Raw genomic sequence first — 12644 nt, 5'->3', positions numbered from 1 at the left:
CCGGTGGTGAGGGTAGTGGGGGTGTTGGAGAGGGCTGCGGAGAGTGGAAGGCTTTTGGCAGAGAAGTGGAGGTGGGGGGTTGGAGGGGTGTAAGATCCAGCCCCACCCTCTGGAGTGCTGACGGGTGGTGCTGAGGGTGGTGCTGAGGATAATGTGGGTTTTTGAGAAGGGTGTGAAGGAGGGTGGAAAGGAGGTTGGCAGAGGGGGGGCTGGTGGAGTAGGAGGATGGTATCCAAGCCCACCCTCCAGAGTGCTGACTGCAGACCCCGTCAGCCAGCACTATTCAGCAGCATGAGAGATATAAAGCACCCTTGCACAGACTCTGGGACTGTATGCCGGGGACAGGGGCTCCTCCTCTGTCTTTTGTGGAGCTTGGACACGCATTGTGCGCCCGATGACGAATGCATGGCCGCGGACATAATTCAAGCCCAGCGTGTTTAATTCACTGGCTTGAATTGGCATCCACACCCACCAGGCATTCCGTTTGTGACCGGTCACAAAAACCCAGGGCCCCCTTTTTTTTTATAATGGCCAGAGCCTGAAATTGGACTAATATTTCTTCGCTTAACAGCTTTCCATTGTCATCTTGGCCTTTGTATTGTAGGGGCAATCCATCAGACAAGTGAGACTGAGAATAGGGCTCCCTTGGGTAATTATCTCTTGTCCTAAACACTTAAATGTAAGACTGAGGGCTCCCATATGCATACAGTCATCAGTTCTGTCAAGATAATGCTGCACGAGAATAAAGCCTGTCTCTTTTCAGGATAGCAGCGAGAGCGGAAGACTTAGACAACAACTAGTCACAATTCTCTGCAAATGTGGATGTATTACTTCGTAATTAAATGTCAGTAAAGGGGAAAAGATTGTAAGATTGAACATGAGAAGCGGCTATAACAAAGAGAAAACGGAAGCAACGACTTTAAATATAACCAAGTGTCATTTATTACACAAAATAAGACTTTTTCAGGTAAATGGATAGCTCTGCCATCGCTACATTTTTATATTCTAATTTCCTCTTGTCACAATTGTCCTATTTTTGTGTGAGCCATCCCAACCTGCAAACTCCCATTACAATAGAAAATATATCACATCTTTTGTTTTTTATTCTTTTTTGACTGTACAAAATAAATGGCAATTTTATTTTCATGAACACTCCGGTTGCCATTGATGACATGCGCAAGGGTATTTCTTCAAAGGAACTTGAACAGCAAAGAACTGAACGGAAAAAAACAAAACAAACAAACAGACAAAAACAAAAAAACGTACTGAAGTCAAAGTGTTGGAAAAAAGTCTGTGAACATCACCTCACCATGAAATCTTTTTCAAAGGCTTGTTTGGATGACCGTAATAATATTCATAAATGATTATTGTAGCAAGAATGATAATGGGGTGTGTACTTAAACTTCTTCCAAGTTGAAAGCCAAGCGCTCAGAAAAAAATAATAAATACATAATCTCAGTTCTCTTCAGTCCAGGACAAAGATACGTAGAGGGGAAGGGAGGGGGGCGCACTCTTCAAATAAACCTGCGGACATAGTGCTGCATTTTCTGAGTGTCAGTCTTTGACCTATCTGGACAAACAGCACTCGTCTTTTTTCTTTCTTTGCATCTCCAATTTCTTCCTGCATTGAATATATCTCTCTGCTGTCTCTGTCCTCCACTCGCTGCGATGGGGCAGCAGTCTGGGCCACAGGAACAGGCCTCTCTATGGACACTCCACGCAGATGAATCAGCTTTCCGAACCCTATGCCCTACTGTGTTTTGACTGAGGCATTGGGCAAGGGCATATTGTGGAGTCGGACCTAAGCCAGCTTGTGCACATTCATGGGGCTTGTGTCTGGCAGGTAGGCAGACGGGCGGGCGAGCAGGTGAATTTTTTTTTCATCAGCAGTCACTGGAGTCTGTCCTTTAGGAGTCTGTCCATGCCGATTTGCTCTGCTCTGCTCAGCTCGATAGCAAGCAATTTCCGCCGGCGGGTCACTGGTACCCCAGGGCCGAGGCCGAGGCCAGTCTCTGGCTGTAGAGGGAGTACGGCGAGTAGTAGGGCGAGGAGCCCGGAAGAGAGTGCATGGGGGGCAGGGACGGCGCGCCTGGCAGATGGGCCTTGCCCGCGTAGGGGTGGTAGCGCGCCAGGCTCAGGCTGGGCGAGCCGCGCAGGGAGTAGGAGGCGGGCAGGGCGCCGCCGGGGCTGGTGGGCGGCGGCAGGTGGAGGTGGCAGGAGGTGGCCGAGGAGACGGACGATTGGTAGGCGGAGGCGGCGGCGGCAGCTGATAGGAGCTTGCTGCCGTCCACACCGCCCGGCAGCGCCGTGTGCGTGCGCAGGTGCGCCAGCAGCTCCTCGGAGGTGGCGAAGCGCTTGTCGCACGGGCCGCCCACCGACACCCAGTTGCAGGCGTGTGGCAGCGGCTCGTTGCTGGGTAGCATGAAGCCGTAGGTGTAGAGCGGGTGCGAGAGGGAGTGCGTGGCGCCGGCGGACGCCGATGCCAGGGCGCTGGGGTGCAGCGAGTGCAGGTGATGCGACGGGTACATCAGGGGGAAGCCGGCGGACTTCAGGGTGGAGGGGTCGTGGACGCACGTGGTGCAGTTGCTGCCGCCCAGGTGCGGGGCGTTGGGGTAGGTGAGGCAGTACGGGTCCCTACACAGGCCCTGCATGAAGGATGGCGGAGAGGCACCCGTGAGTGGACTGGAGCTAGGGTGCTTCCCTGGGAGCCCGGCCATGCCCGCCCCGAACTGCGAGGGGTAGCCGGCGTACGCTCCCACGATGGAGCCGTGGTAGCCCATGGAGGAAGGGGGCAGGGGGAAGACGGAGTGTCCCGGCTTGAAGGGGGAGACGGGGGCCACGTGCCCGGCGCCGGGCAGGCCGGACTGGGGGGCGAGCTGCGCGTCCTGTGCCTTGCTGTCCGGCTGCGGGCTTGCGGCCGAGCTGGCATTGCTGGAGTTGGCACTGGCCCTGGCGTGGCTGGAGTTGGCGATCTGTGCATGGTCCAGTCGGTCGGCCTTGCTGTGTTGCGGCTGCTGCTCAGGCTCTTTCTTCACCACACCACCGCTGCTGCTGTTGCTGCCGCCACTCCCACTGTCCCCAGAGCTCGGGTCGCCAGCAGCCTTGGAGGAGTCTGTGTACTGGGACTGTGCGTGGGAGGATTTCTGGCTGAGGGTGAGGCCGGTGGCGATGGTGGGGGAGGGCTGGGACTGCTGCCGATGGTGTGCATGGGGCGGCGTGTGCTGAGGGGGGGAGCTGGTGCGGGGCGAGGTGGCGTGGGGAGGGAAGGAGGGGCACGTGACTGTACCGCCGCTGCTGCCTCCGGGAACCCGAAAACCAGCCTTGTCCGACATGCCACCATTCAGGAGTCCGTCTTTGCGGCACTCTCCACTGCCACCACCTGCCTTGGAGTAGGGCTTGAAGCTGGACTTGTCGTCCAGGGACTGGTGCTGGTCTCCTGATTTGATGGACGACCCAGAGGAGCGTGTGCTGGAGTCTTTGTCACTGTGACCATTAGAGCTGAGGGAAGCAAGTTTAGAGGATGGAGGTGGGTCTGGCTTTCCGATCTGTGAACAGGTTTGGGCCAGCAGGGCTAGAGGACTCTTTTTGGCATCCAGCTACGAGAAAGAAGGAAAGGGGGGAAAGAGAGCATTATAAACGTGTTTATTACAACGTAGAAATATTAATGATTTTGTAATTATACTACTACTTGTGCTTTGAGAGTTAACCATTTTTTCTACTCCACAAGATTAGAAGATGTATTGGCATTAACATTGATATTTCAGGGCGGAAAGGGACAAATAGTCATATCAACACTCCGTGTAACGGACTGATGATAAACGATGTGGAGCATCTAGCGCGTCCTGCCAGTGGACTTTGAAGCTATTGTTGTCCATTTACGCAATTGAGATTACCGTAAACTGGATTTCAAATGGTCTCAATAACCACTCAATAGTGACTCCAACTTCATAGGGAACTCCCCGGTACACAACAATCGTATTACAGATTAAAAAGTGATCAATTGCATCGGGTGCGGCACATGTACATTTGGCACCGGACGTGTTCCAAGTTATATCTACAATGCGCAAAGCGGAGTCGCCAAACTACACAAAAACAATAATGCTTGTAATGGCGGGTTACACATATTTAAATACTAAAAACCCTGATATGTGTGATATTCTTAAAATGTATGGAAATTAAAACATGCCCTTACCTCTATGCTTACTGGTGCGGAAGTAAGAGGTTGTAAATACTCCGGGTGAAGTATGTGACTGTGAGCGGTCAACATTTTAAGAATCCGGATGGGTAGTCTCTTTTCTTGGCGTAAAGGATCCGAGGGTGCCAAAGCTGTGCCCAAGGACTTCTGTGTCCAAAATTTACGGGTGAAACTACCGCCGACAGGGATATTCTCAACGCTCTCTGGGCTCCGACTGCGTGAACTGACTTCAGATCCGAGAGGAGAACTGCTCATCTGGAGCCAGGCGGAGCGCGTACCGAGGGCGGTGGTTGGGGATGAGGTGCAATTCAAATAACATTTATAAATAACCGGCAATGACTGTTAAGTCATCAAAAGCGACATATTCCAGTCTGTGTTCAGTTTAAATCCAAACGGGAAAGCTTAACATCCAAGCCAAAAAAAAGTCCGTATTATGAAGATACTTTCCGTTCCGATTCTGTCGTTTTCGCTCACCCGAGATGACCGCTGTCTCCAGTGACAGACAGTGTTGAGGAAAACAATATATCCGTGACAAATATCACCCGTTGAAAAATATGTTATTGAAAATTATTTGCGCCAATTATATCCAAAAAAGAAACTAGCAGGGCGCAAACATTCACAATTCCTTAGGTCGATGTGCAAGCTGACCAGACTCTCTCCTCATCTCCGTACACTCAGCGACGTACAGCACACACCGAAGACCTGCTACTTACTACACACACCAAAGATCTGAGGGTAGAACTTCAAAGCGCAACGCCGCGCACCAATCAGGGCACTCGGCATTTCTAATCAGATGGGCGGTGTTTGTAACAGGGGCGGGGTTTACGCATTCTTTCAAAGCTGCCTTCGAATACTCTCCACCTCTTTAAAGCAGCAGCATGAGCTATTATTTATATTATTTGTAGCATTAGTGACTGGAACGTCATCTTGTTAAATTGTCAACCAGGCCTGTTAACTTGGGTTATATGTGTTGTTGTAACCAGACAGGCATTCATAGCCTCCCTTGGCCACACCTGCATCACCAACTGGATGCAGTTTGACATGTCTGGGCAGGGGGAAGTACATTACATCAGCTGAAATGTCAGGGCTGCTAATTCATCTCATCAGTTTCATTTATAAATGTCACTCAGAAAAAATCTGAATAATGCATTTTACTGGCTCGGCACAATAACGGCCTATGTTCATTCGCATCTGCCTCCTCCAGTGGCGGAATGTTAATGACTTTATTACATTACTGCTGGCTGATTTGTCATTGGGAGTAATTTGGCTAACTTAATTATGCAATGAATTGGCTTAATTAGTTAAAAATGAAAGCTGACAGGGTTTATTATGGTCAGACTGGAACAGCTTGTGTCTGGGGAAAAAAGATCTTTGATGCTCTTCAAATATCACAAGAAAAAAAAGCAACAGCACATTTCAACGACTGATTTTGCATGGTTTTATTTTAGAATTGCCATCTCTGTGCAGAGATTTGTGGCATGTTAACCTGAATAGCGTGCTATGTGTGTCGGATAAATTAGATTTGAATTGCTGCTGTCACTTTGTGGTTGTCAACATCATGATTCATGACAGGCACATTGTCTCAGGGCAACAACAAGAAAACCAGATTACTCAATAATCACAAAGTCACTGTTATGCATTAAATAATTAACCAACTGCTCTCCCCACATGCCTGTTTCTCTCCCTCCAAGGTGCCTGAGCACAATTTTCAGCAGCACTCTTCAACTCAGCTCTCTTCACAATGAGAAAATGCAATGTCAAGTAAGTGAATTGTTTTGTTGTTTTAATCTTGAGAGATAATATGGAATCATACTGATTACAACATCTGATGAGTACCCTTCTAGTTTAAGCTCATATACGTATATGGCACACACACACACACACACACACACACACACACACACACACACACACACACACACACACACACACACACACACGCGCACACACACACACACACACACACACACACACACACACACACACACACACACACACACACACACACACACACACACACACACACACACACACACAGCAAAGGAAAAGTTTCACATAATTACTTATGCCTCTCCTATTTAGGCGAGCGCCGGAAAAGAGTACCTCAAAATAAATTTGCATTCACATTAGATGGAAAAAAGATCAGAATGATTTTAATTTGAGGAGGCTAAAACATGGTGCTTTGATGTTAAACGGGGAACACTGATAAGCAGCCAGCCATTTGCTGGTTGGTGGTATGGAACGAGGATGTGAGTGAGAGCAGGGGCGCCGCTAAACATGTTGGGCCCCATGAAAGATTCAAACTTTGGGCCCCCAAAATTACAAATTATGTTATCAGCATCCTTCCAAGGGCCCAGTCAGTGCTGTTGGGCCCTTAGAATCTGTACCACCTATCCCCCCCTCGCGGCACCCATGAGTGAGAGCATAGCAAAAAAAAAGAACAGAGAGCATAAACAATACCTGTCAAATGAGTCACGCTGTGTGAGAGAGGCCTGTAGCTGAAACAAAGAGCACCTGGAAAGCCACATGAAAGCTGACGATGCTTTGGCACGGCGGCAATAAAAATGACAATAAGACAGAATGCATGAACTGTTGACCTGGGAGTCGGCGGGAGGAGCTCACTCATGCAGCCTTGTGTAAGTGTGTGTGTGTGTGTGTGTGTGTGTGTGTGTGTGTGTGTGTGTGTGTGTGTGTGTGTGTGAGAGAGAGAGAGAGAGAGAGAGAGAGAGAGAGAGAGAGAGAGAGAGAGAGACAGAGAGAGTGAGAGACCTTCCTCCCCCTGTCTTCCCTCCTCCACCCCTCTCCCCTGCCCGTCACTTCACCTAACAGGTCGTCACGGGGACTATGAACTTAATAATGGTGTGTAAGTAGCTGTAGGCTGTAGGTGCAGTCTGGAGACACACTGTTACAACAACTTAAATGAGCTGTGTGTGTGTTTTTTTCCTTTTTTTTTCTTTTCTTTTTTCTTCTTCCTTTCTTTCTTCCCCCTCCTTTTTTTTTCTCTCGTTCTGGGTCCTGTCAACAGCATGTCATTTTGATTTACGAGCGCATGATCAAAGATAATGCAAGTGTCATAAAAACTAAGCCACATCCGGACAAGCCCTACTCGTCATTACTGTCAAAGCTCAAAAATCCCAGGCAGACGGAAGCGTGACTGAGCTGAGCTTCCAGCACATAATAATCCAAGGGGATGTCTGAGGCGTACTTACAAAGATAAAATGGACTCCTCTGACAGCTGGCCGAATTTAACATTCATGTAAGATTTTTTTGTAGGGATATCTCTCTACTCTTTCCTTCTCGTCCACTTTTTTTTTTGCTTGTAAATCGGGGTGGAACTAGACTAGCCCTTTTAGTCCGGGGAGGAGAGCTCATGGTAAGGCTTATCTGTGGCTGTCAACGGGGCTCTCGTTGATGGAAAAGACTAATGCGATTTTGTCCTCAGTTGGGAGGGAAGGGAGCCGTGAGTTGAGCTGTGCTTGGGAGGGTACTGTGGATGGAGTCACTCACTTTCCCCCCCTCCCCCGTTGTCAATAGCCTTACTGTTTGACTTGTCATTATTAGGGTGGCTCGTCACTTATCACCAACACAGGGGCCCCGTAATGCATGAATAAACCCTGTAAAGATCTCTGGGACAGGCAAACGCAAATGTTCAAAGACGCTGAAGTGTGAAGTTATATATATCGACCTTCTGTTTCTATTATGTGTCTGTTTGGATGTGTTGTGTAAGAAGACACACCACCATGCCACTTGGAGGCCATGGAGGTATCATGTGGGTGGTGCAGGTAAACTCAGCCAAAGAAAGAAAATGTTTTCGGAGTCAGGCTCATTAAAGCTTTTTTTTTTCCTCCATAAAGAACTTGTGAGATTCACTCTGTTTGTTTAAGAGTTCAAATGTTTGTTGTCAGCTTTGGGGCAGGTGTTGTTTGCCTTTGAAAAGTGAATATTTGCCTTCACTCTGAACGCCTTGTGGCGACGTTCCCCAAATAGGCTGCGAAGGACCGTGTGAATGAAATCGAGCTTGATTTATTTCGAAAAGAAGGGGAAGATCTTTGGGATAAGGATCGTTCCGTGGGCGGCATTTGGCGGAGGAGGAACTTGAAGGAAACTCAAAAGGAAAACCTGGAGGTGGGCAGGAGGAACTCGAAAGAGAAGACAGGGCTCAAAAGAAAAGAGCAAGAGAATGAGTGGAGCGAGGGAGGGCCCAAAACAACGGGGAACTGCTCCTTTCATGTCTGGCCTTGAAGTGGGCTGCTAACAGCTGTTCTGGCGTATGCATGACTGATGGCTGTTTCCTGTCGAGGATGTTTTGTAAAAAAAAAAAAAAAAAGGGCAGGTTTCCCGTTAGGAGGACGGCCTGTAGCATCCCCTTCAACCCCCGGAGGCGTTTGCCTATGCATGGCCATATCAAAGCGCAGCTCCTTAGCATAACAGTGGCCGACCGCGGGCCACAATGGAGGTGCTACACTCACCTCCAGAGAAGGCCCGACGTGCCCCTGTGATCCCCTGATTTACACACCCAGAGTGAGGCCCTGTCAGGGGGACGGCCCTGTCATGCTATGCCTCCTCCTCCTCACACCCCTCGGAGGTTACGGAAGCCCAGAGGTGTTGCCAAGGCCGTGGATGTGAGAGAAGCATTTGAAAAGGTCAACACGGCACGCCGTAAAGCCATCATCTTTTCTGAAGTAGAAAAGAAAACAAAAGAGTGTGTTCCCCTCCTTCTGTCACGGCTCTCTTGCTCATGAGAGGGGCTTTACGGTGATGGCTAGGGCGTGGGTGACAGTTAGTCACCAGCGGAAGGATATTCATTTGATTTTATTTATGCCAGAAACTTTTTGTTTACAAAGGTGGGAAAGAAGAAGACATCCATTCCGGAATGGCAGGATTCCTCCCCTGAGCTGGGTCGTAAACGTTGCCTGACTGCAAGCCTCAGTCATCACACCGCTTTATGATCATGTATTCTGGGCTCTTCCTAGGTCTTGTGTTTTATGCCGTGCTGATTGTATCATGATTCTCCCCGGTAATGGATGGACCGTGACTTTAGCTATTTGTCACACTTTAAGCACTAGGAGAAGGAAAAGAAACGAGGGGTGAAAAAACGAAAGCAGAGGCAGAGAGAGAGAGAGAGAGAGAGAGAGAGAGAGAGAGAGAGAGAGAGAGAGGGAGGGAGGAAAAATGCATGTGAATCACTTCTATTTAATTATCTGTGACTGATTTATGGGGTGTGTGGTATGGAAATGGACGCCAGAGGCAGCGACAGTGCTGCTGCCTTGTGTGTTCTCCAGAAATAATAATAATTTAAAAAGAGAGCGCGAGAGAAAAAACAAGGACAGGTTTATGGGGTGTAGTTGACATGCGAGACCAACCCTGGTGAACTGTAAAACTGGTTCTCTCTCTTGCGGTGGTTTCTCAAAAAAAAGGAAAAAAGATTGGAAAAAAAACCTCCTCAGTCCAGCAGAAAACAGAGATCCTGGACAAAATATTTTAGAGGCTAACAGCCGGATACATTCCACAAAGACTTATATTTGTGCGTGTACCATACTGTATGTGTGTCTGTGTGAATTCAGTAAAAGCAGAGAGCTATGCTAAGGGGAGAAAAAGTAGAGATAAAAATGACCAAAAGAAATCAGGGCGTTTGCATTAGTATCCCATGCCTAACACAGCAGACACGGCAGCCACTAAATAGGGCACGTTCACAAGACTCAGACTGGCGTCTGGCTTTTGAGACACACCGTGACTCGCCCAGGTGTTTTGTTTTGCCCGTCCTTAGGCAAAGAAACCGTGCATGCATGTCAGGAGCGAAACATCGAAAGTGCTTTGATGACATTTCATGTCAGACACATTATAAATAACCTGTTTGAGATGTCAAAGACAGGCAGACATGTAAAGCTTAGCCTACTCCCTTGGTGGATTCTTCCATTCTTCTTTTTAATCTAATCTGTGTTGACTATGGCCAGTCATTATGAAGGAGTCATTATTTGCATACTTGCGGTCTCCCATGATCTGGCGGTTTACACATCGCTCACATTAATGTGCTGCCTGTTCCGCCCGACCTTCAAATTGAACATTCAGAGTGTCAACAAATGCTGTTGATGACAAACCATTCATCGCCAGGGAACATTCATTTTCTTCCACGTTTCCTAAAACGTTCACTGATTTTTAACAGGCTTTCTAATGGTTTCAACACACTGCGGAGATAATATTCCCAAAATGTGACACTTTTACTGCCAAGCATTGATATATCTGATAGTGTGCTATAATGTCAAAACAAAGGCACATCCAACACAGCAGTCATGGTCTTATAACCTGGCCAACTGCACTATCAACCAATTTAACCTGGGCCAGACTATTTATTTTACCACAGTCCAGTGATACTGTTAATGAGTACATTAACAATAGGCCTATATTTATTTCATGCTGAAACGTGGTGCCTTTCTGATTACAACACCATATTCAAGTCTGTGTACAGTTCTTTTTGTTTGTTTTGTTATGCTAAGTCCTTGCCAATGTAGACAGATATACTGTAGTGTTGAAGGCGCAAAGCAACGTCTTAATGCATGTGGCATGGAGAGGCCAAAACAGTACCACAACTAACTGTTGGCAAAACCCTTTCTTTTTTACTGTACCCTCAATTCCCTGTGGCAGACCTGTTGACTGTAATGCAGTTTCTGGCATGAGTTTATGTTTCCACACCAATGCTTAGAGACGCAAACGTGTGTGTGAACTCAAACACATCCGCAACCTCTTCCTCCTCCTCCTCCACACAAAAACAAAAGAGGCCATTGTGCACCAGATGGAGAACTTATCAACAAAAACGTGGGTGGGGAAATGGCCCAAAGCAAGGCCTCGTGCCAGATCACACTACAATTCAAATTAGATCACCGTATATTGCTGAGTGAAATCCAAGAGCAGTTGAAAATAGACGTGTTCTTCTTTCACTTAGTCTCATAAGGATGTTTGAGGGAGAGAGAGAGAGAGGGAGGGAGAGCGAGAGAGAGAGAGAGAGAGAGAGAGAGAGAGAGAGAGAGGGAGGGAGAGCGAGAGCTACAATCATGCCATTCACCATACCAGAGCCTTGACAGGTTTCAGTAAAGGAATTCGCTGGACACAAATGTAATCTCGCGCATTCCTGAAGCAAGTTACACTATACCAGTATGCAAGCAGCCTAGCCAGCCTCTCCGTATCACCATTGTTGAATACATGGCAGTGGCCAGGGTCAGCACGATCGGCTACTTATTCTGCCTACAACCTACACTGTAAAAAATCAAGTTCCTTGGACAAGCATCAGGTTTCCAAACCCTAAAAGTTAAGTGAACAACCTTTGGAGGACCCAGTGATTCTTTTAAAGGTTCCTCAGAAGCCCAAGAACAAAAAAAGGTTCTTCATGGAACCTTGGAGTTTTTTAAAATCTGTTTGCCACTATAGCGGAACTTCTTGCGGTTCACTGATGAACCTTGGCGTCCTTCACAGAATGCTTAGATTCCTCAGATAGCTTTTAGGTCCCTTCCCCAAGTTTCTTTGAGGAACTTTTTCTGCCATTTTGTGTAACTTAGTTGATGCTGACTTCACTTCTAATTTACCAGTACATTTCTGTGGAACACACTTGTGAACACTAAAGAATTCACAAAAGAGTGACAAAGCAAAATGGACGTAGCTCGTGCAAGTTTTGAATGGCCCTGTCTTGGTTTGGTGTACATGTGACACACTCCACTGCGCTGAAAGCAGAGCAAAGCAAAGTCAGGGGCTTCTGTTAGCTGTCCAGGCCCATAACAGCACAGGCATGGCACATTCTTGCTGGGTCATAAAACCGCTATAAAACACAGATGTTTTCATTTCCGTCATGGCATCCCACGGGCCAGACGCCGAGCCGTATCCATCAGCAGGACAACATAACTCTTAAACAGGGGGACCTCGGCACCCCATTAAAATCGCAGTCCATTTAATACGCTCACCTCTTATCCAACACAACCAAGAGTCATGAGGCCTCTCTTATATAATGCCTCTAAATATATTCGCTCTGGAATATCAAGGTTTATATGTCAGAGTAGTAAAAACATCAAAATAGAACTATTAAATGGCTGAGTGATGTAATTCACGCAAGCACTTGAGGATGAAGATCTTTTAATCCAAGATGACTTCAAAAAGACAAACAACTCAAAATGTGTATTTAAAAAAAATAATAAGTTAGAAGTTATGAGATGAACATTATTCATGATATTCTTAACATCTCTTTTGAATTTGGTGTGAGGACACAGGTAATCAATCTATTTCTAATGACCACTAGCTGCCTTTTGCACTTGAAAAATATATGAATTGTAATAAATAATATGTATGTGTTATTACCCAAGGTGCACAGGCTCCAATCATGCTAAACTTCAGGACTTTAGAACACTAATGTGGCTTGAGTTAAAACCTGCACGAGAAAGCCACAGCTTTTACTGTCTGTGTGCAC

General features: G+C 47.3%; 1 protein-coding gene across 1 annotated transcript; it reads right to left on the bottom strand.

Annotated features, from left to right (window-relative positions):
• Positions 1-934: 934 nt before the first annotated feature.
• znf703 (zinc finger protein 703) lies at positions 935-4895 on the bottom strand. Its single transcript, XM_063194350.1, has 2 exons — positions 4193-4895; positions 935-3596 (listed from the first exon to the last, which is right to left on the bottom strand). Exons 1-2 carry the CDS (start codon positions 4448-4450, stop codon positions 1977-1979), a joined length of 1878 nt encoding a protein of 625 aa, XP_063050420.1. The 5' UTR covers positions 4451-4895; the 3' UTR covers positions 935-1976.
• Positions 4896-12644: the final 7749 nt, after the last annotated feature.

Source organism: Engraulis encrasicolus, chromosome 3, assembly GCF_034702125.1.
Source record: "Engraulis encrasicolus isolate BLACKSEA-1 chromosome 3, IST_EnEncr_1.0, whole genome shotgun sequence".
NCBI lineage: Eukaryota > Metazoa > Chordata > Actinopteri > Clupeiformes > Engraulidae > Engraulis > Engraulis encrasicolus.
The sequence above is the reverse complement of the archived record's forward strand: the minus strand, read 5'-3'. Positions and strand labels throughout refer to the sequence as shown.